We start from the raw sequence: 20,000 nt of genomic DNA on the forward strand, positions 1-20,000 counted from the left end.
CCCGACAAGGAAGGACGTAACAGGAAACCTTCTTCTTCTTCTTCTTCGGGGTACCAAAATCTGAGGACAAGTGGTCAGCAGGACACATCTGGAGACACATGACAGACACAGGTGTAAACGGTGACGCGTCTCGCTGTCCACTTGTGATCCGATCGCCCAAAACGCATTTGAGAACCAAGGGTAAACCGGGTCTGAGTGACTGTGTGGACATTAGAGCAGCTGTCAGGTGTGCTGCGCCAAGTTAAGTTGCCCCCCCCCCAAATTTTAGCACCAGCCGCCGCTGGTGCAGACCGTGTCCAGCAAGTAGAGGGATGGAGGGCGAGAGCATGAAAGTGATGGACAAAGGGTGATCCTCTTGTGCAGACGAGTGGTTGAACTTTGTGTCGGCTAATTGGCCGGAGCTGTGGAGAGTCGGCCATCTCCCTGGTGAAACCTCAGCCTTGTCTTGTCTCCTCCTCCGCGTGTCTCCTCTCGTCTCCTCTCTCCGTCTGCGGAGCAGAGCAGGTTGTTCTGCTGCCTGGATGGACGGACGGCGCGGCCTTCATTTTTCATCTTCTCTCTATTCACCTCATGGAGACACCCCAACGCCGTGTGCTCTCTCTCTCTCTCTCTCATCGCTCTGTCTCCCTCCTTGTATCTCTTTGTTTCTCTCTCTTTTTTTCTCTCCCTTCCCTCGTCGTCGCCCTCCCTCCCTCCCTCCCCCTCCTCCTCCCCTCTCGTCGTCTGCTTCTTTTATGGCTGAAAAGGCTCCGGCGCCGTAATGCAGAGAACATGCTTCACTTTGTGTCTATAACAACCTGCTACTATGTGCAGCAGCACCACACCACTGCCTCCATTACCCCCCCCCACTACCCCTTCCCCCTCCCTCTCTCTCGCTCCCCCCTCCGCCTTTATATATATATATATATATATGTATAGCTCTCTCTCGCTTGTCAGAACATTCTGCATTGTTATATTTCTCGCTCCTTATGCAGACGGAGAACACGGCGATCTGAACACAAGCACCTCGACATAACTCCATGTATATTATATGGGTTACACACACACACACACACACACACAAACAAACACACACACACACAGGTGCACCCAGCACCCGTGTACACGGCTGAATGCTCAAAGAGAGGAGCAATTTCTGCGGGGGTCCGGTAGGTGGTTCCGGGGTGTGTCTGGGATTGAAAGTTAGAAATTGGTTTCACGCAAGGTTGCGCCGGTCATGTGGCTGCGCTGAGCGGAGGAGTCCGCAGGATAATGCCGCCACTAATTGATTCTGGGGGGGGGGGGGGGGCTGAAATAAATAGGCTTTCAGGCTGGTACGAGACAGAACCCGGCTCATTTGAGGTCTCTCTAGGAAAGCGTGCGGGAGTCTCCTTCTCCTGGCTAGCTCTTCTGCCTCCTCTGGCCCGGTCCCGAGGGGACCCTGAAACCAGAGCCGCCGCCGCCGCCGCCACCACCGCCGTCTACTGATGCAAACCGAACGGTGACCTTCTAGATTTCCCCGTCCTTTCACTTCATGTCTGACACCTCCGCTCGTTCGGCTGCAGGGAGAATTCATGTGATATTCAAGGATTTACTTCTTAGATTATTATTACGCCCCCCCTCTCTCCCCCCCCGCCCCCCTCTAGTGAGAAGTAACTCCTCACTTCTGTTTCGTTGACATTTAATGACCCCGAAGTGAAATTCTCCTGCAGTATCTCTCTGAAGGCAACCCGCCACAGCGGCCGGCGGCACTTTGTGTCTGTGTGCCATGTTGGGCGGTGGGGCGGCGAGCAGAGTTGTCTGTGTGCCGTGTCAGGTGGCGAGCAGAGTCGTCTGTGTGCCGTGTTGGGCGGCGAGCAGAGTTGTCTGTTTGCCGTGTCAGGTGGCGAGCAGAGTCGTCTGTGTGCCATGTCAGGTGGCGAGCAGAGTCGTGTGTGTGCCGTGTCAGGTGGCGAGCAGAGTCGTCTGTGTGCCATGTCAGGTGGCGAGCAGAGTCGTCTGTGTGCCATGTTGGCTGGCGAGCAGAGTCGTCTGTGTGCCATGTCAGGTGGCGAGCAGAGTCGTCTGTGTGCCATGTTGGCTGGCGAGCAGAGTCGTCTGTGTGCCATGTCAGGTGGCGAGCAGAGTCGTCTGTGTGCCATGTCAGCTGGTGAGCAGAGTCGTCTGTGTGCCATGTTGGGTGGTGAGCAGAGTCGTCTGTGTGCCATGTCAGGTGGCGAGCAGAGTCGTCTGTGTGCCATGTTGGCTGGCGAGCAGAGTCGTCTGTGTGCCATGTCAGGTGGCGAGCAGAGTCGTCTGTGTGCCATGTCAGGTGGCGAGCAGAGTCGTCTGTGTGCCATGTTGGGTGGTGAGCAGAGTCGTCTGTGTGCCGTGTTGGGTGGTGAGCAGAGTCGTCTGTGTGCCATGTTGGGTAGTGAGCAGAGTCGTCTGTGTGCCATGTTGGGTGGTGAGCAGAGTTGTCTGTGTGCCGTGTCAGGTGGCGAGCAGAGTCGTCTGTGTGCCATGTTGGGTGGTGAGCAGAGTTGTCTGTGTGCCATGTTGGGTGGTGAGCAGAGTCGTCTGTGTGCCGTGTTGGGTGGCGAGCAGAGTCGTCTGTGTGCCATGTTGGGTGGTGAGCAGAGTTGTCTGTGTGCCGTGTCAGGTGGCGAGCAGAGTCGTCTGTGTGCCATGTTGGGTGGTGAGCAGAGTTGTCTGTGTGCCGTGTCGGGCGGCGGGGCGGCGAGCAGAGTCGTCTGTGTGCCGTGTCAGGTGGCGAGCAGAGTCGGGTTCTTCCACAGTCGTGGTGATTGCACCATCAATATCTGATAGGTATCAGAACAGGCACATCTGTCAAACGCAGTGGGATAAATGAGACGGAGGGAGGGGGAGGGAGGGGGAATCGAGACAGAGAAGCAGCTCTCCTAGCAAGTTGGCTGCAGCTCCTTCAGGCTTTTGTTGTTGTTGTGTTGTTGTGGTTGTTGTGTTGTGTTGTGGTTGTTGTTGTTGGCGGCGTAGTTTGGTTGAGGAGGAGAAAAGTTTGCCGGTGCAGGGGGGAGGGAACTACCTGGCGTGTTGGTCAGCGGAGCCTGGGAAGGTCAGCCTCATGGAGGCTTCGCCACTCTCGGTTCTCCTTGGCTGGGCTGTCAGCAGGGGGCAGGTATCCTCCTGCATGGATGATGAAGAGCATATAGTGTGCGGCGGACGCCAGAGGTCAGACAGCCACGGGATGCCAGGAAGTGAACCTGGCCGCACCCCACTGTGCCCACACATATACACACACACACACACAAACTCATCCTCTCCTCCGCCCCGTCAACTAATGAGGCGCTCCACTTTTCAGCCGAACCTGCAGCACCTCCTCGCCGCCCTCGCCAGAAGTTGCAGCCAGCGAGGGTGAGAGAAATGGAGGAAAAAATGAACGAAAAATATCAGAAATGGGCAAAGGGGGGACGGGAAGGGGGATGCGACTGACTCATTACAGGAGACCTCCTCCCGGGGGTGTAGCAGTAGGTGGTCCCACATGAGCTTTACACGGGCGGGCTCCTTATGTCCACGGCGCCGCCACTGGAGCTACTTATGTCTTTGCCTAATTATGGCTGCCAAACCAGATGTGTACCATCTCCATCGCTTTACGTTGCTCTTTCTGTCATCCGGCGTCCCCGGCACGACGCGCACGTAGAGCTTCCTGTCCCCCGTCCTGTCCCCCGTCCTGTCCCCCGTCCTGTCCCCCGTCCTGTCCCCCGTCCTGTCCCCCGTCCTGTCCCCCGTCCTGTCCCCCATCCTCCTAGTTTATCCCCCACATGATCACACCTCACTCCGTCTGACGCTTCCCCATTCTCTAATCCGGCACTCCTGCCGCTTCTCAACCGCCTCCCTCTACCACTGCCTCTCTGTACCGCTGCCTCTCTCTACCGCTGCCTCTCTCTACCACTGCCTCTCTGTACCACTGCCTCTCTGTACCACTGCCTCTCTCTACCGCTGCCTCTCTCTACCACTGCCTCTCTGTACCACTGCCTCTCTGTACCACTGCCTCTCTCTACCACTGCCTCTCTGTACCACTGCCTCTCTCTACCGATGCCTCTCTCTACCGCTGCCTCCCTCTACCGCTGCCTCTCTCTACCGCTGCCTCTCTCTACCACTGCCTCTCTCTACCACTGCCTCTCTCTACCACTGCCTCTCTCTACCGCTGCCTCTCTGTACCACTGCCTCTCTCTACCGCTGCCTCCCTCTACCACTGCCTCTCTCTACCGCTGCCTCTCTCTACCGCTGCCTCTCTCTACCACTGCCTCTCTCTACCACTGCCTCTCTCTACCACTGCCTCTCTCTACCACTGCCTCTCTCTACCACTGCCTCTCTCTACCACTGCCTCTCTCTACCACTGCCTCCCTCTACCACTGCCTCCCTCTACCACTGCCTCTCTCTACCACTGCCTCTCTCTACCGCTGCCTCTCTCTACCGCTGCCTCTCTCTACCGCTGCCTCCCTCTACCGCTGCCTCCCTCTCTCTTTTTTATCACATTGTTAGGCAGGCCGCAGAGCAGCGAAAACGCACACACACACACACACACACACACACACACACACACACACACGAGCATGCATAGCCACTCCGTGCAGGTCTGCGAGTCGGCTGCCTTGTGTGGTTGTGGCCTCCGGGGCGGCGGTGGTTGGAGGGGTGAGAGGTGGCAGCGAAGTGGCTGACGGCGGGGCTGCTTCAGGGCTAAATGATTACATCCTCTCAAAGAGCCGTTCCATTTCCATCCCAGACAGCAGCCGTGGCACCAGAGCCCAAACAATCTCACTAAGTGCCAACTCCCTGCTCCCTTCCCTTCCCGCTCTCCTTCTCTGTGTATTTCTTACTCTCCCTCTCTCTCTCTCTCTGCCCCCCCCTCCCTCCCCCCGCCCGCCACACAGCCTCTGCCTCTCACACTTTGCCAGTCTGTCTTCCACTACTATGGAGGTGTACGTGGGCGTGTGGAGGTGTTATGGTAAACTACAACGCTAGCCGTGGCCGGGGCAGCTGCAGCGGTGGGCAGCATTGATTGTGGGAGCGGGTAGGTATGCAGCGTGAGAGAGGGAGTGGGGAGGGGGGGGCGCCCCAGGGGAGCACCTCCTTTTTCAGCCCCGACCTTATGGATGGCCAGCATGCCAAGCAGAAATGTGAAGAGAGGCATTGACCAGCTACTGGAAAACATCTAAGCCATTCAGGATCGATGGCGGATTGATCCCACCGACATGTATAATGTAGGCCGGCGGTGGTGTGTCTGCCTCCCCTCCGTCTGCCCGCACGGTGAGGAGCATCAGCGGCGCAGGAGCTGATGAGGTGTGTTGCAAGCGCCAACGTACGCCGAGGCAGGGAAGTGCCCGAGCCGTGTTTTAAACATTCGGGGGAGGGGGGCGGCGGCGGCGGCGTGTGCTGGGCGTGTGGGCTCCCGTCTGCTCGGCAAGCGGGCCGGTTGTGGGGATTGTTACATTGTATCATATCGTGTTGTGCCGTATTCATAGTTTGAGCTAATTCTATAACTAGTGCAGGGGTCCCCAATAGGAGGCCCGCGGGCCACATCCGGCCCGTGACGGGTTGATTTGTGGTCCGCGAGAATTTTTGGAGAAATGCCAGAAGGAAGAATTTTGTTTTTATTTCCCTACCAACAATTTTTTTTACAATTAATTTCTTAGTAAAAGTAAGACTAGTAATATATCGAAAAATGGATGAAAAATCTCTGTTTAAATTATAATACCCGCAACGTATCGACACCGAAACAAACTAACGAACAACATGCTGCTGGAGGTTGAGTGGCCCCTGGTTTTAAAAGTGGCCCTAAAAGTGGCCCGCTATGAAAAGTAATTGGGGACCCCTGCACTAGTGTATCACAAACAGCCAATAGCGCCTCCTTGCGCCGCAGTCTTCACCTGCGTGGTTTAAACCTGCAGCCTCCTGCAAGCGTGCAAGTCCAGCTGCTCGTGCACACGTATGAATGAAGCTGCACTGAATCACCCGACACGTGCGGGTCAGGTGACTCCGCCGTACTGAACTGATCCTAGCTGTGAATGTGTGTATGTTGCCCCGGTGTGATGGCCCGGCGGCCTGTCCGGGGTGTCCCCCCGCCTGCCGCCCAGTGGCTGCTGGGATGCTGGGATAGCCTCCAGCATCCCCGCCACCCTGACAGCAGGACGAGCGGTCGGGGTGATGGACGGACGGATTGAGCCGCTTGAGCCGAAAGCACACGTTCCTGAAACGGTCCCCCGTTCAGCCGCGGCGCCGTGCCCCTATCCGTGTTTTCGGCTCTGGCACGCCCAGAACCGCGGGGCGAGCTGGCTGTGGAGAAGGAGTGCATTGTGGGTAGCAGTAGGAGGAGGAGAGTTCACCACAGAGCGATAAAATGGACGCGGCGTGGCGTGCCCCCCCCCTCCCCCCTCGCCGCTCAGCCCGGGCATCCCTGGGAAGCCCCGTGCTGGTCCTAATGAGCGGCGTGCTGGACGGGCCACCTCTTCACCCCGGCTCGGGGACTCGGAGCGCAGCCTCGCTCCTCGTCAGCAGATGCCAAGTGCAGCTGTCAACAGCTCCATACTCCATTGTTGCTCGGCGTCTCTCTCCTTCTCTCCCTCTCACTCTCTCTCACCTCCTGTATCTCTCTGGCTGGCTTACTAACCCTCCCTCCCTCCCTCCCTCCCTCTCTCTCTCTCCCTTGCTCTCCTCCTCTTGCGTTCTCCTTCTTTTCCCTCTCTCCTGACCATTCATCTTGATAGTGTATCTACTGCATCCTATTATCAGCCCAGCTCCAACAATCTCGGAGGCTGGCTGGGGGTTACAGCTCTCTAAAATAAATTCACTCTCCCCCACACGACTCCCCCCCACCCCCACCCCCACCCCCGCTTAAGAAGAGTAATACAGCCACGTGAGATTACACAGATGATACAGTGGGTGATGCATCGTTGGCCGTGCATTAAGAATTCATGAAGTGTAAACAAAAAGAAAAAAAAACACCCCAAAATAATTCAGTGTAAAGGTGCTCGTGCTCGCAGCATCACCGCGTAGCATCTCCCCCCGCCCCCCCCCCTCCCATCGTAGGCTCCCTTCACGCCTCCCTCGCTTTTTACACATTTGTCATTGTCACGAAAAAACTTTATCGCTCCTCTCGCTCCTCCAAACCCACCACCGCCCCTCCACCCCCGCGCCCATCTCCGCCTCTCCCGTGTCTAATTGCGATTGAATTCGTCTGATGTGATCCCTCGATAGCCCGTATAGCCCCGGCGCAACCCTCCCACCCCGAACCCCCCCCCCTCCCCCCCGACACTCCCCAGCATCCTCCGGTCCATTTGCGGCCGGGGCCTCCAGCAGCTCGCTTTCCCGGGCCGCCCTGGAGGAAATATCAGATGACTGGCGCCTCCGAACCCGCGGCCGTGTCGTTCGCCCACCCCCACCCCCACCCCCACCGCCACCGCCGCCCCTCCCAACGCACTTCCTGCTTTCAAGTGCGGGGCAAGGTCACAGCTTCTCCAGACGGGACCGTGAGGCGGGCTGCAGGCTGCGGGCTGCAGGCTGCAGGCTGCAGGCTGCAGGCGCTGGGGGCTCCGCCAGGTCCGAACTTGGCCCCGTCTTGTTTCCCCCCTCACAGCTTTATGCCCTCTCATCTTCTTTTCATTAGCCCGGGGTTGTGTGTTGTGTTGTCCTCTGCAGTCAGTACTGCCGTGTGTTGTGTTGTCCTCTGCAGTCAGTACTGCTGTGTGTTGTGTTGTCCTCTGCAGTCAGTACTGCCGTGTGTTGTGTTGTCTACTGCAGTCAGTACTGCTGTGTGTTGTGTTGTCTACTGCAGTCAGTACTGCTGTGTGTTGTGTTGTCTACTGCAGTCAGTACTGCTGTGTGTTGTGTTGTCCTCTGCAGTCAGTACTGCTGTGTGTTGTGTTGTCTACTGCAGTCAGTACTGCTGTGTGTTGTGTTGTCCTCTGCAGTCAGTACTGCTGTGTGTTGTGTTGTCCTCTGCAGTCAGTACTGCTGTGTGTTGTGTTGTCCTCTGCAGTCAGTACTGCTGTGTGTTGTGTTGTCTACTGCAGTCAGTACTGCTGTGTGTTGTGTTGTCCACTGCAGTCAGTACTGCTGTGTGTTGTGTTGTCCTCTGCAGTCAGTACTGCTGTGTGTTGTGTTGTCTACTGTAGTCAGTACTGCTGTGTGTTGTGTTGTCCTCTGCAGTCAGTACTGCTGTGTGTTGTGTTGTCCACTGCAGTCAGTACTGCTGTGTGTTGTGTTGTCCTCTGCAGTCAGTACTGCTGTGTGTTGTGTTGTCCTCTGCAGTCAGTACTGCTGTGTGTTGTGTTGTCCACTGCAGTCAGTACTGCTGTGTGTTGTGTTGTCCTCTGCAGTCAGTACTGCTGTGTGTTGTGTTGTCCTCTGCAGTCAGTACTGCTGTGTGTTGTGTTGTCTACTGCAGTCAGTACTGCTGTGTGTTGTGTTGTCTTCTGCAGTCAGTACTGCTGTGTGTTGTGTTGTCCTCTGCAGTCAGTACTGCTGTGTGTTGTGTTGTCTACTGCAGTCAGTACTGCTGTGTGTTGTGTTGTCCTCTGCAGTCAGTACTGCTGTGTGTTGTGTTGTCCACTGCAGTCAGTACTGCTGTGTGTTGTGTTGTCCTCTGCAGTCAGTACTGCTGTGTGTTGTGTTGTCCTCTGCAGTCAGTACTGCTGTGTGTTGTGTTGTCCACTGCAGTCAGTACTGCTGTGTGTTGTGTTGTCCTCTGCAGTCAGTACTGCTGTGTGTTGTGTTGTCCTCTGCAGTCAGTACTGCTGTGTGTTGTGTTGTCCACTGCAGTCAGTACTGCTGTGTGTTGTGTTGTCCTCTGCAGTCAGTACTGCTGTGTGTTGTGTTGTCCTCTGCAGTCAGTACTGCTGTGTGTTGTGTTGTCCTCTGCAGTCAGTACTGCTGTGTGTTGTGTTGTCCTCTGCAGTCAGTACTGCTGTGTGTTGTGTTGTCTACTGCAGTCAGTACTGCTGTGTGTTGTGTTGTCTACTGCAGTCAGTACTGCTGTGTGTTGTGTTGTCCTCTGCAGTCAGTACTGCTGTGTGTTGTGTTGTCCTCTGCAGTCAGTACTGCTGTGTGTTGTGTTGTCTACTGCAGTCAGTACTGCTGTGTGTTGTGTTGTCCTCTGCAGTCAGTACTGCTGTGTGTTGTGTTGTCTACTGCAGTCAGTACTGCTGTGTGTTGTGTTGTCTTCTGCAGTCAGTACTGCTAGTGTGTTGTGTTGTCTTCTGCAGTCAGTACTGCTGTGTGTTGTGTTGTGTTGTCTTCTGCAGTCAGTACTGCTGTGTGTTGTGTTGTCTTCTGCAGTCAGTACTGCTGTGTGTTGTGTTGTGTTGTCTTCTGCAGTCAGTACTGCTGTGTGTTGTGTTGTCTTCTGCAGTCAGTACTGCTGTGTGTTGTGTTGTCCTCTGCAGTCAGTACTGCTGTGTGTTGTGTTGTCTACTGCAGTCAGTACTGCTGTGTGTTGTGTTGTCTACTGCAGTCAGTACTGCTGTGTGTTGTGTTGTCTACTGCAGTCAGTACTGCTGTGTGTTGTGTTGTCTACTGCAGTCAGTACTGCTGTGTGTTGTGTTGTCTACTGCAGTCAGTACTGCTGTGTGTTGTGTTGTCCTCTGCAGTCAGTACTGCTGTGTGTTGTGTTGTCCTCTGCAGTCAGTACTGCTGTGTGTTGTGTTGTCTCTGCAGTCAGTACTGCTGTGTGTTGTGTTGTCTGGTGTTGTTTTGTGTTGTTGTTTGTCTTCCATGAGCCGTTCATGACGTGTTTTTATTAGCGTCACTACGGCACCAGCACACTGGACTACAACCATGATGGAAAAGGGGGAAAAGACACACACACACACACACACAGCAACACACACGCATACACACACACACACAGCAACACACACACACACGCAGTAACATACACACACACACACAGCAACACACACACACACACACACTGGCAGTAATTTTGTTGTTTTTTGGTGGGTGACGGAGATGGGTTTTAAATAGCTAAGCTAGCAGAGGATGAGTCATTACTTGGCTGTGTGTACTTTGTGTGTACTCCGTGTGTACTTTGTGTCTGGAGAATCCGTGTTGTGTTGTTTTTGAACTAGGATGGAAGCGTCATCCAGCAGTGTGGTGCTTTGTGTTCCAGCAGGTGGTGAACGAGAAGCTCGTGTTCCTCTTGGTGGAGAGGGGCCTGTGCCTGGGTGGTGCAGTGGTTGGCGGGGTCGCCTCACAGCAGGAAGGTCATGGGTCCGGCCGTTCTGGGTGGCGTGGCGGTCTACTCTGTTGCCTGCCAACACGGGGATCGCCGGATCGAATCCCCGTGTTACCTCCGGCTCGGTCGGGCGTCCCTACAGACACAATTGGCCGTGTCTGCGGGTGGGAAGTCGGATGTGGGTTTGTGTCCTGGTCGGTGCACTAGCGCCTCCTCTGGTCGGTCGGGGGGCCTATTCAGGGGGGAGAGGGAACTGGGGGGAATAGCGTGATCCTCCCATGTGCTACGTCCCCCTGGTGACTCCTCACTGTCAGGGGAAAAGAAGTGGCTGGAGACTCCACATGCATCAGAGGAGTGTGGTGGTCTGCAGCCCCCCCCCCCCCCGCCGGATTGGCAGAGGGGCAGCAACAGGTAGAGCTTGGAAGAGTGGGGTAACTGGCTGATAAAATTGGGGAGAAAAATCAACAACAAAAAAAGGAGGTCCTGGGTTCGAGTCCCGGGGTAGTCCAGCCTTGGGGGTGGTCCCGGGTCGTCCTCTGTGGTGTGGAGGTTGCATGTCTCCCCGTGTCTGCGTGGGTTTCCTCCGGGGGCTCCGGTCTCCCCCCACAGTCCAGAATGTCCCCATTTGTCTCTCATGGGTCAGAGAGACCTGCTTAGTAGTCTGTTGCCCTGTGAGGGCCTGGCGGCCTGTGCAGGGTGTCTCCCCGCCTGCCTCCCAGTGGCTGCTGGGAGAGGCTCCAGCATCCCCGCCACCCTCCTTCGGAAGCGGCTTGGGTAATGGATGATGGATGGAATGTGCCTTACAGATTTCTCCACCCGACTATACCACCTCCACCTCCGACAGTCTCGGTCTCTGTCAGCCCAAATGCTCTGCTCCATACGGCGACAGACAGAATGCGAGGGGGTGGGGTGGGGGTGGGGTGGGGAGAGAAATGCATTATGGATGGTGTTGGGAGGCTGGGGTGTGATGCGCGGCGGGATAACGCCAGCAGGCTGCGGTCTGTCCCTCTAATGGAGCTCTGACAGTTGTTTCAAGTGATCAGGTCTGTCACTCCAAACGCGGGAGCGTTGATCCTCTCATCGCCGCTCTCCTCTGCCATAAATCAAAGCGGCTGGAGGGGGAGAGCGACGGGGTGGGTGGGGTAGGTGCGGGGGAGCGACCAAACAGCGTTGCCCCGGGTCATCCCAGGATAGCGATGATGGAGAACCCCCTTCAAACACGGGTGTCAGTGTTTGACTAACTTCCCTGGAAAAAACAGAAAGTTACACATGATGTGTGAGGGCTGTGATGAAACCCGTCTGATCAGGACTACGAAGAGCCGCCCTCGGCTCCCAGCCAGTCTCTACCACAGGTCTGAGGCAGTCACGGCACTGTGTGTGTGTGTGTGTGGGGGGAGGGGGGGGTGGGGTGGCAGGGTTGGGTCAAGCGGTATCCATTTATTTCGGGGAGGGTTCCTGCCGCCGCATCCCTCTCTCCTAGGTGCTGGGGGGGGTATGTTAGTGTCGTGTCGTGTTTCGACGAGGCAGACGTCTCAGAAGCTGATTCTCTCTGGAGGATCCGGAGGATCTGCAGGGTCTGGAAGGTCTGGAGGGTCTGCAGTGTCTGGAGGATTTGGAGGATCTGGAGGGTTTGAAGGGTCTGCAGGGTCTGCAGTGTCTGGAGGATCTGGAAGGTTTGAAGGGTCTGGTTGGTCTGCAGGGTCTGGAGGATCTGGAGGGTCTGGAGGGTCTAGAGGGTCTGCAGGGTCTGGAGGATCTGCAGTGTCTGGAGGATCTGGAGGGTCTGCAGGGTCTGGAGGATCTGGAGGGTTTGAAGGGTCTGGTGGGTCTGCAGGGTCTGGAGGATCTAGAGGGTCTGGAGGGTTTGAAGGGTCTGGTGGGTCTGCAGGGTCTGGAGGATCTGGAGGATTTAGAGGGTCTGGAGGGTCTGCAGTGTCTGGAGGATCTAGAGGGTCTGGAGGGTCTGCAGTGTCTGGAGGATCTGGAGGGTTTGAAGGATCTGGAGGGTCTGGAGGATCTGGAGGGTTTGAAGGGTCTGGTGGGTCTGCAGGGTCTGGAGGATCTAGAGGGTCTGGAGGGTCTGCAGGGTCTGGAGGATCTAGAGGGTCTGGAGGGTCTGGAGGATCTGGAGGGTCGGCCGTGCTGCAGACTCATTTCGTGCTTCCACAATGAAAACGTCGTTGGAAAGGCGAGTTGGTAAAAGTCGGTCATCTCCAAAAATGAAAACTCTCCTTTGGTGGCTCTCCTGTCACCTCGGTGGGAATGGGGGGAGTCAGGTGGCAGGAGGTGTGTGTGTGTGTGTGTGTGTGTGTGTGTGTGTGTGTGTGTGTGTGTGTGTGTGTGTGTGTGTGTGTGTGTGTGTGTGGAAGCTGAGAAGGGGGCTGTGGGGGACTGTAGGGGCCAGGTTGGATGAGCGGAGGAGTGACGCCTCCTGAAGAGCATGTTAATGACGCGCCGGGGCCGAGACAGGTGGAGTAATCAGCCCCTCTGATGGTAACACGGTGCGCCGCATGACGGACACACAGACACACACACACACACACACACACACACACACCCGAATGCTCGAGGCTCTCCATCTCCATTAGCCTTATATCTGTTGGACGCCTCCGTCGTGTTCCGGGGCAGCGCCCTCCGCTGACGGTGTGCGGCAGCTTTTAGAGACAAAAGAAACAGATGAGATGGCTAGGTTACAGCAAACCGCTCCAGGTTGTTGTTCCCCTTGGAAAATGAAAAGCCCCCCCTCCCTCCCCCCCCCCCGCCTCCTCCGCCCTCAGTCAGAGGAGGTGTTGTTCACACACTCGGGTAACTGCGAGCGTGCGCTGATTGTTATTTATTCACCCGCCACTTGCAAATGACTTTACCTCCAGTTGTGATCTGCAGGGGCGGCACGGTGGGGGCGCAGTGGTTAGCGCGGTCGCCTCACAGCAAGAAGGTCGTGGGTTCGAGCCCCGGGGTAGTCCAGCCTTGGGGGTCGTCCCGGGTCATCCTGTGTGGAGTTTGCATGTTCTCCCCGTGTCTGCGTGGGTTTCCTCCCACAGTCCAAAGACATGTAGGTCAGGTGACTCGGCAGTACTGCACTGTCCCTAGGTGGGAATGTGTGTGTGTGTGTGTGTGTGTGTGTGTGTGTGTGTGTGTGTGTGTGTGTGTGTGTGATGGCCTGGTGGCCTGTCCAGGGTGTCTCCCTGCCTGCCGCCCAGTGACTGCTGGGATAGTCTGATACCCTGAGAGCAGGATGAGCAGTTGGGATAATGGATGGATGGGTGGGTGGGTGGATGGATAGGTGGATGGATGGGTGGGTGGGGGGATGGATAGGTGGATGGATGGATGGGTGGGTGGATGGATGGGTGGCTGGCTGGATGAGTGGATGGATGGATGGGTGGATGGATGGATGGATGGATGGGTGGGTGGATGGGTGGGTGAGTGGGTGGATGGATAGGTGGATGGATGGATGGATGGGTGGGTGGATGGATGGGTGAGTGGATGGATGGATGGATGGATGGATGTGATCTGCAGGGTAATAAAACAAAACAAAAACAGTGTATTTCACCAAGAACACCAACCAGCTGCTCAAACTAAAACCCCGACCGAGTCATGTCAGCGGGGGAGGCTGAGGCGGAGTTGGGGAGGAGGGGGGGGGTGGGACAGTACACAGTTCTGGACCTGAGAGGCTGCAGGAGGGGGTAGCAATGTGTGCAGGAAGGCTGTTTTTCTGACCACGCCCCCGGTGGTGGTGGTTGGGGGGGGCGGCCCGGTGGCGGCGGCGTGGTCAGCAGGTAGAGAGTCCGGAGGCTGTTGACAGTTGCTGGCTTGACTTTGATGCCCCCATCAGCGTTCAGCACGAATGCCCCCCCCCACCCTACCCCTCCCCCTCCCCCTCGCGCCAGCCCGTAAATCGTGTGCGCTGAAGCCGAACCTGCACCACGAGCGTCTCATTACGCCGCGCGGGCAGACGTTGTGTGGTTGCAGCTGTTTAATAGCCGCACGTCTGTTTTTGTTTGTTTCCCTGCCATAAGATTATTGCACCTTTATGGTCGGCCGGGGGTTTGGAGTAAATCCCCGGCATCTGTTCAGAGCGGGCGGGGGTGTGGGGAGCGGAGGCTCCTCTCCCTTCCTTTATTTATCTATTTATTTTAGCAGCCCCACCACGCCGCCCCCCTGCCTGGTCCCCCCCTGCAGACCGGGCAGGGGGGCGGCGGCCGGCCCGCTGGACCGCCGAGGCGAGCGGGGCGGAGCGGTCCAGTGGGCCGGCCGCCGCCCCCCTGTCTGGTCCCCCCCCGCAGACCGGGCAGGGGGGCGGCGGCCGGCCCGCTGGACCGCCGAGGCGAGCGGGGCGGAGCGGGCCTCGTGCTAACGGGCCACAGAGGTCACCGGAGGAGCTTGCCTGCGAGCCGTCTACCCCTCCCCAAAACGAGCAGGAGCGTGCCCGTCCTTTCCGGAATAACGGGAATTAATTGATGGCCGCTCCACCGGAGTGATTAACTTCCCGCGTGTGCAGAATAAGTAACTTTTTGAGACATTAGTGGTAAAACATTAATTTTGTCCCCTCCCTCCCTCCCTCCCTCCCCCGCTCACCTCACCTCACCCCACCCCACCTCGCTCCCTCGCTTTCTGATAGGCCACTCTCTCCCCGTCATACGTCTCTGCTGAGCAGGTGTGACTATGCACAACACCGGTGTTGTGTTGCTGTTGGCCGGCTAACACAACATCTCCTCCGCGTGTTCGGTCGCGGCACTCCTGGCGCTCCCTCGGTGGAGCCGTGTCCTGTGGGCGTTGATGTGTTTTTTTCTCTCCCCCACCTCACCGTGCACTTTCTCCCTCCATGTAACAGGAGGCGTAAGGTAGAAGAGGGGCCCTGAGCTCCCCCTTGACAGCCGTGCCGCCCCTCCCTGGCCGCCACGTAACTCAGACGCCATCTTGGCGCGGCCACGCCGCCTCCGGCGGGAGTTATGGCGGCAGATTAGAAAGTTAATCAAGGCGGCATTATCTCCCACCTTGCACCTGGAGGCAGCGGTGCCAGTCCTGCCGGTTACTGCTCCCCCGGTGGAACTCCTGCCAACCTGGGAGCCCTCTCGCCGGCCCCCCGCTGCAGCCCCCGGGAGCGGCCTGTGGTGTAGCACGCTGTCTCGGCGTCAGGTCACACTGCTGGTGTGTTTGTGACAAGGCGTCATGCGTACGCTCTACTCTGAATGTGTTGTGTCCACGAGTGTGTGTGTGTCTGTGTGTGTGTGTGTGTGTGTGTGTGTGTGTGTCTGGGCGAGAGAGAGACAGTAAATGTCAGAAGGAGTCAGAAGGAGCGACTCAAAAACCCATCAAGGCATATGAGACAGCTCGGCTGCCACTTGTATTTTTGGTTTTCCTTTTTGTTTTTGTTCTGTAAGCTGCTGTGACTGCAGTCGTTACTGCCCCGTGTGGACAAAAGCGGTAACAACACACACAGCCTCCGAGAACGCCTTGTACCGCAAGGCAAAACCACCAAACAGACAAAACACAGACGCGTTGGCTCTTGACAGTTTGCCAATAGTCCTGACAGGTGTAGCAAGGCCCATCTCGAGGAGTTGGAGTGATGATGCTGAGGTGGAGAGATGATGCTGAGGTGGAGTGATGATGCTGAGGTGGAGAGATGATGCTGAGGTGGAGGAAGATGATGCTGAGGTGGAGAGATGATGCTGAGGTGGAGTGATGATGCTGAGGTGGAGAGATGATGCTTAGGTGGAGCAAGATGATGCTGAGTTGGAGAGATGATGCTGAGGTGGAGAGATGATGCTGAGGTGGAGGAAGATGATGCTGAGGCCGAGTGATGATGCTGAGGTGGAGAGATGATGCTGAGGTGGAGTGATGATGCTTAGGTGGAGCAAGATGATGCTGAGGTGGAGGAAGATGATGCTGAGTTGGAGAGATGATGCTGAGGTGGAGGAAGATGATGCTGAGGTGGAGGAAGATGATGCTGAGGTGGAGGAAGATGATGCTGGGGTGGAGGAAGATGATGCTGAGGTGGAGAGATGATGCTGAATTGGAGAGAGGATACTGAGTTGGAGAGATGATGCTGAGTTGGAGAGATGATGCTGAAGTGGAGAGATGATGCTGAGGTGGAGGGAGGATACTGAGGTGGAGGAAGATGATGCTGAGGTGGAGAGATGATGCTGAGGTGGAGAGATGATGCTGAAGTGGAGAGATGATGTTGAGGTGGAGGAAGATGATGCTGAGGTGGAGAGATGATGCTGAGTTTGAGAGATAATGCTGAGGTGGAGGAAGATGATGCTGAGGTGGAGTGATGATGCTGAGTTGGAGAGATGATGCTGAGGTGGAGAGATGATGCTGAAGTGGAGAGATGATGCTGAAGTGGAGAGATGATGCTGAGGTGGAGGAAGATGATGCTGAGGTGGAGAGATGATGCTGAGGTGGAGAGATGATGCTGAGGTGGAGGAAGATGATGCTGAGGTGGAGAGATGATGCTGAGGTGGAGGAAGATGATGCTGAGGTGGAGAGATGATGCTGAGGTGGAGAGATGATGCTGAGGTGGAGAGAGGATACTGAGGTGGAGGAAGATGATGCTGAGGTGGAGGAAGATGATGCTGAGGTGGAGAGATGATGCTGAAGTGGAGAGATGATGCTGAGGTGGAGGGAGGATACTGAGGTGGAGGAAGATGATGCTGAAGTGGAGAGATGATGCTGAGGTGGAGGAAGATGGTGCAGCGTAGGGTCTTTCCCTGCGTCCGGCTCCCTGGCAGCCTGAGGAGCTGACAGGTGCTGTTGCTGAGGAGTGAATCGCTGGCTGTCGCCGGTAATCATCAGGTTGTCTAGCAGCTTTTATTGCTGCCCATTAGCTGGGAGAGAAAATGGCCGGGTGCGGTCTGGCCTGCTCCCCTTCCCGCTCACGCTGGCGCGGCAGGCAGGGCCGGCGTGGGCAACACGGGCGTTTGAAGCGGCTCTGTTTATGCCTTTGGCAGCGTAGGGTTTTATTTACACCACCTTCTACTGCGCCTCCCCGTGCGAGGCTTCACAGCGCAGCGCCCGTGCAGCCCGCGCCCCGAGTAGCCGTGCACACACGTGTCAATACCGGCGGAGTGGCGTGCAATTACTATTCAAAGGTTAAAGAGGGAATTGATCCACAGAGGGGTGTCAAGGGCAGATCAAAGGGATTTGGGGGAGGATCGGACCAAAAAATGTTAAAAGCCGCTCGCTCTCGAACGCCGAACACGTCAATCTTGCTGAGAGCACCTTGAAGTCCTCGGAGGAGCGAGCCTGATCAAAGCTCCCCTAACAAAGATGGTCTCCGAAGACGGTCTGACCTCAGCTGCCGTCTGCGCCGCGCTGCTTTCCTAACCGCTCCGCCGTTTACCTGGCCGGGCCGCCCCGGTTCCACCTTCCTCCGTGTTTGTGCTGGCGGTTAGCCTGTCTGAATATCAATGAGGCGGCCTCAGCGGCGTGCAGCGAGCGCGGGAGAGCGGTGATTAAAGATGACATGTCTAAGCCTGACTCCCCCCTCTCCCCTTTCTTCTCTCTTTCACAGGAGATCGCGGCTTACCTGATAACGTTCGAAAAGCATGAAGAATGGCTAACGACGTCCCCTAAAACAAGGTAAGAGAGGCGCGCTCCTCCCCGCCATCCCAAACCCGGACTTAAGATTCATAGCCTCGGCAGCATTACGTTCCAAGAGCCAATATTACCACTCTTAGATTTACATGTATTTTCTTGTACTGAGCCCGAATCCCTTATGCACGGCTCACAACCTCCCTCAAGTTGGGCGCCGGATGTTTAATATTACACGCTGCTGATGGCAGTTCAAAAAAAGTTTGCACTTTCCAGATAAACGATAGAATATTAATGTTGACTAATAATTGCCTTTTAGCAAGCCAATTAACATAACATGCAGTGGTGCAACGTGCGCTGTGGATGGTATGCTAATGTGCTGCTATCTGTCTGCACAGTCGCCACGCCGCTAATAACTCCGCAGGAGCTGGGGTGTCTGTGTGGGTCACGAGGTGCACCTCCATTAGCAGCAGAATGCCAAGAGCCACTGTGATATTTGGAAATGGAATAAATGCTGCCCACTTACTGACATTATGTACGCTGGGCTCCGGCAGGTGGGGACTGGGCCAGTGTGACCATCAGAATCACGTCCTCCATTTCCTTTGTAGCGAATCCGAACGCACGGAATCGGGTGTCTGAAGGGCTCGGAGGTCTGAAGGGCTCGGGGGTCTGAAGGGCTCGGAGGTGTTAAGGGCTCGGGGGTGTGAAGGGCTCGGGGGTCCGAAGGGCTCGGGGGTCCGAAGGGCTCGGGGGTCTGAAGGGCCCGGAGGTCTGAAGGGCTCGGAGGTGTGAAGGCCTCGGAGGTGTGAAGGGCTCGGAGGTGTGAAGGGCTCGGGGGTGTGAAGGGCTCGGGGGTCTGAAGGGCTCGGGGGTCTGAAGGGCTCGGAGGTCTGAAGGGCTCGGAGGTCTGAAGGGCTCGGAGGTCTGAAGGGCCCGGAGGTCTGAAGGGCTCGGAGGTCTGAGGGGCTCGGAGGTCTGAGGGGCTCGGGGGTCTGAAGGGCTCGGGGGTCTGAAGGGCTCGGAGGTCTGAAGGGCTCGGAGGTCTGAGGGGCTCGGGGGTCTGAAGGGCTCGGGGGTCTGAAGGGCTCGGAGGTCTGAAGGGCTCGGAGGTCTGAAGGGCCCGGAGGTCTGAGGGGCTCGGGGGTCTGAAGGGCCCGGAGGTCTGAAGGGCCCAGGGGTCTGAAGGGCTCGGAGGTCTGAAGGGCTCGGAGGTCTGAGGGGCTCGGGGGTCTGAAGGGCTCGGGGGTCTGAAGGGCTCGGAGGTCTGAAGGCCTCGGAGGTCTGAAGGGCCCGGAGGTCTGAAGGGCCCGGAGGTCTGAAGGGCTCGGGGGTCTGAAGGGCTCGGAGGTCTGAAGGGCCAGCAGGTCTGAAGGGCCAGCAGGTCTGAAGGCCCAGCTCCTGTAGCCCGACCAAGCCGGAGGCAACACGGGAATTCCAACCAGCAATCCCCGTGTTAGTAGAGCCTTTGTGTAACTAGGAGCGTCCTAGATTGGCGCCCCTAGCGGCAGCAGGAGATATGCCACAGATACGTTTCGCCTCTGTGCATTGTGGGTTTTCAAAACACCGTGAGAACAACAGAATATGGTGTCAGTGTGTTTTTGTGTTGTTTTGCCGTCTAGTATAGTAAGTAGGATCGCTGCTAGCAGTGTGTTTACCATGAATGACGTCATAAGAGCTAACTTAACGTTAGCCACAAGTTAGAGAGTCAGCTGGCGTGGACATTATAACCGCTCTGTGACACTACGCTCCGCCTTTATTAACATTCCTTCTCGCCACAGCTTATGGCAGGAGGTGCTTATTGTTATAACGTGTTATAATGAGGGAGGACCGCGAGGAAGCAGCTGAAGACCTCAGTACAGGTCCTAACAAGCTGCTTGTGCAGACCACCAGCGGGGTCGGGGGGACGGTGTCTGTGCTGGACGTCTCCGACACTGACGGACGCCGCTTCTTCACACGGTGTGTCTGTACTGCGAGCGTCACAAGGTGGGACGCTGCCTGTTCACCGAGTGTTCACACGGCCCTTCAGAGCGGCACGGCGAGGCCCCCCCTCACATGCACCCACCCCTCGTCCCCCCCGCACTCACCCCTCGTCCCCCGCTCATTATGTCAAAACTCCCCCCGTCTCCCTGCTAGCCGGTCCTGCTGCTCCGGCATTATTAGCGGTCTTCATCCATGTGTAAATGGACCCAGGGCTCCCTGACACAGATCCCATTCTGCTCCTCGCCCTCTCCTCCCCCCCTCTCCTCCCCCTCTCCTCCCCTGCCTGCGAGGGACATTGATAATGGGTCCACATGAC

General features: G+C 56.8%; 1 protein-coding gene across 1 annotated transcript in view; it reads left to right on the forward strand.

Annotated features, from left to right (window-relative positions):
• The window catches only part of camta1a (calmodulin binding transcription activator 1a), a 485,501-nt gene that overhangs the window by 224,936 nt on the left and 240,565 nt on the right, over positions 1–20,000 (forward strand). The window contains exon 4 of the mRNA XM_056275500.1: positions 17,685–17,752. Within this exon, the coding sequence (XP_056131475.1) occupies positions 17,685–17,752 (68 nt within the window). The remainder of the gene's footprint in view (positions 1–17,684; positions 17,753–20,000) is intronic.

The sequence above is a fragment of the Lampris incognitus genome, chromosome 2 (genome assembly GCF_029633865.1).
Source record: "Lampris incognitus isolate fLamInc1 chromosome 2, fLamInc1.hap2, whole genome shotgun sequence".
NCBI classification, from domain to species: Eukaryota; Metazoa; Chordata; class Actinopteri; order Lampriformes; family Lampridae; genus Lampris; species Lampris incognitus.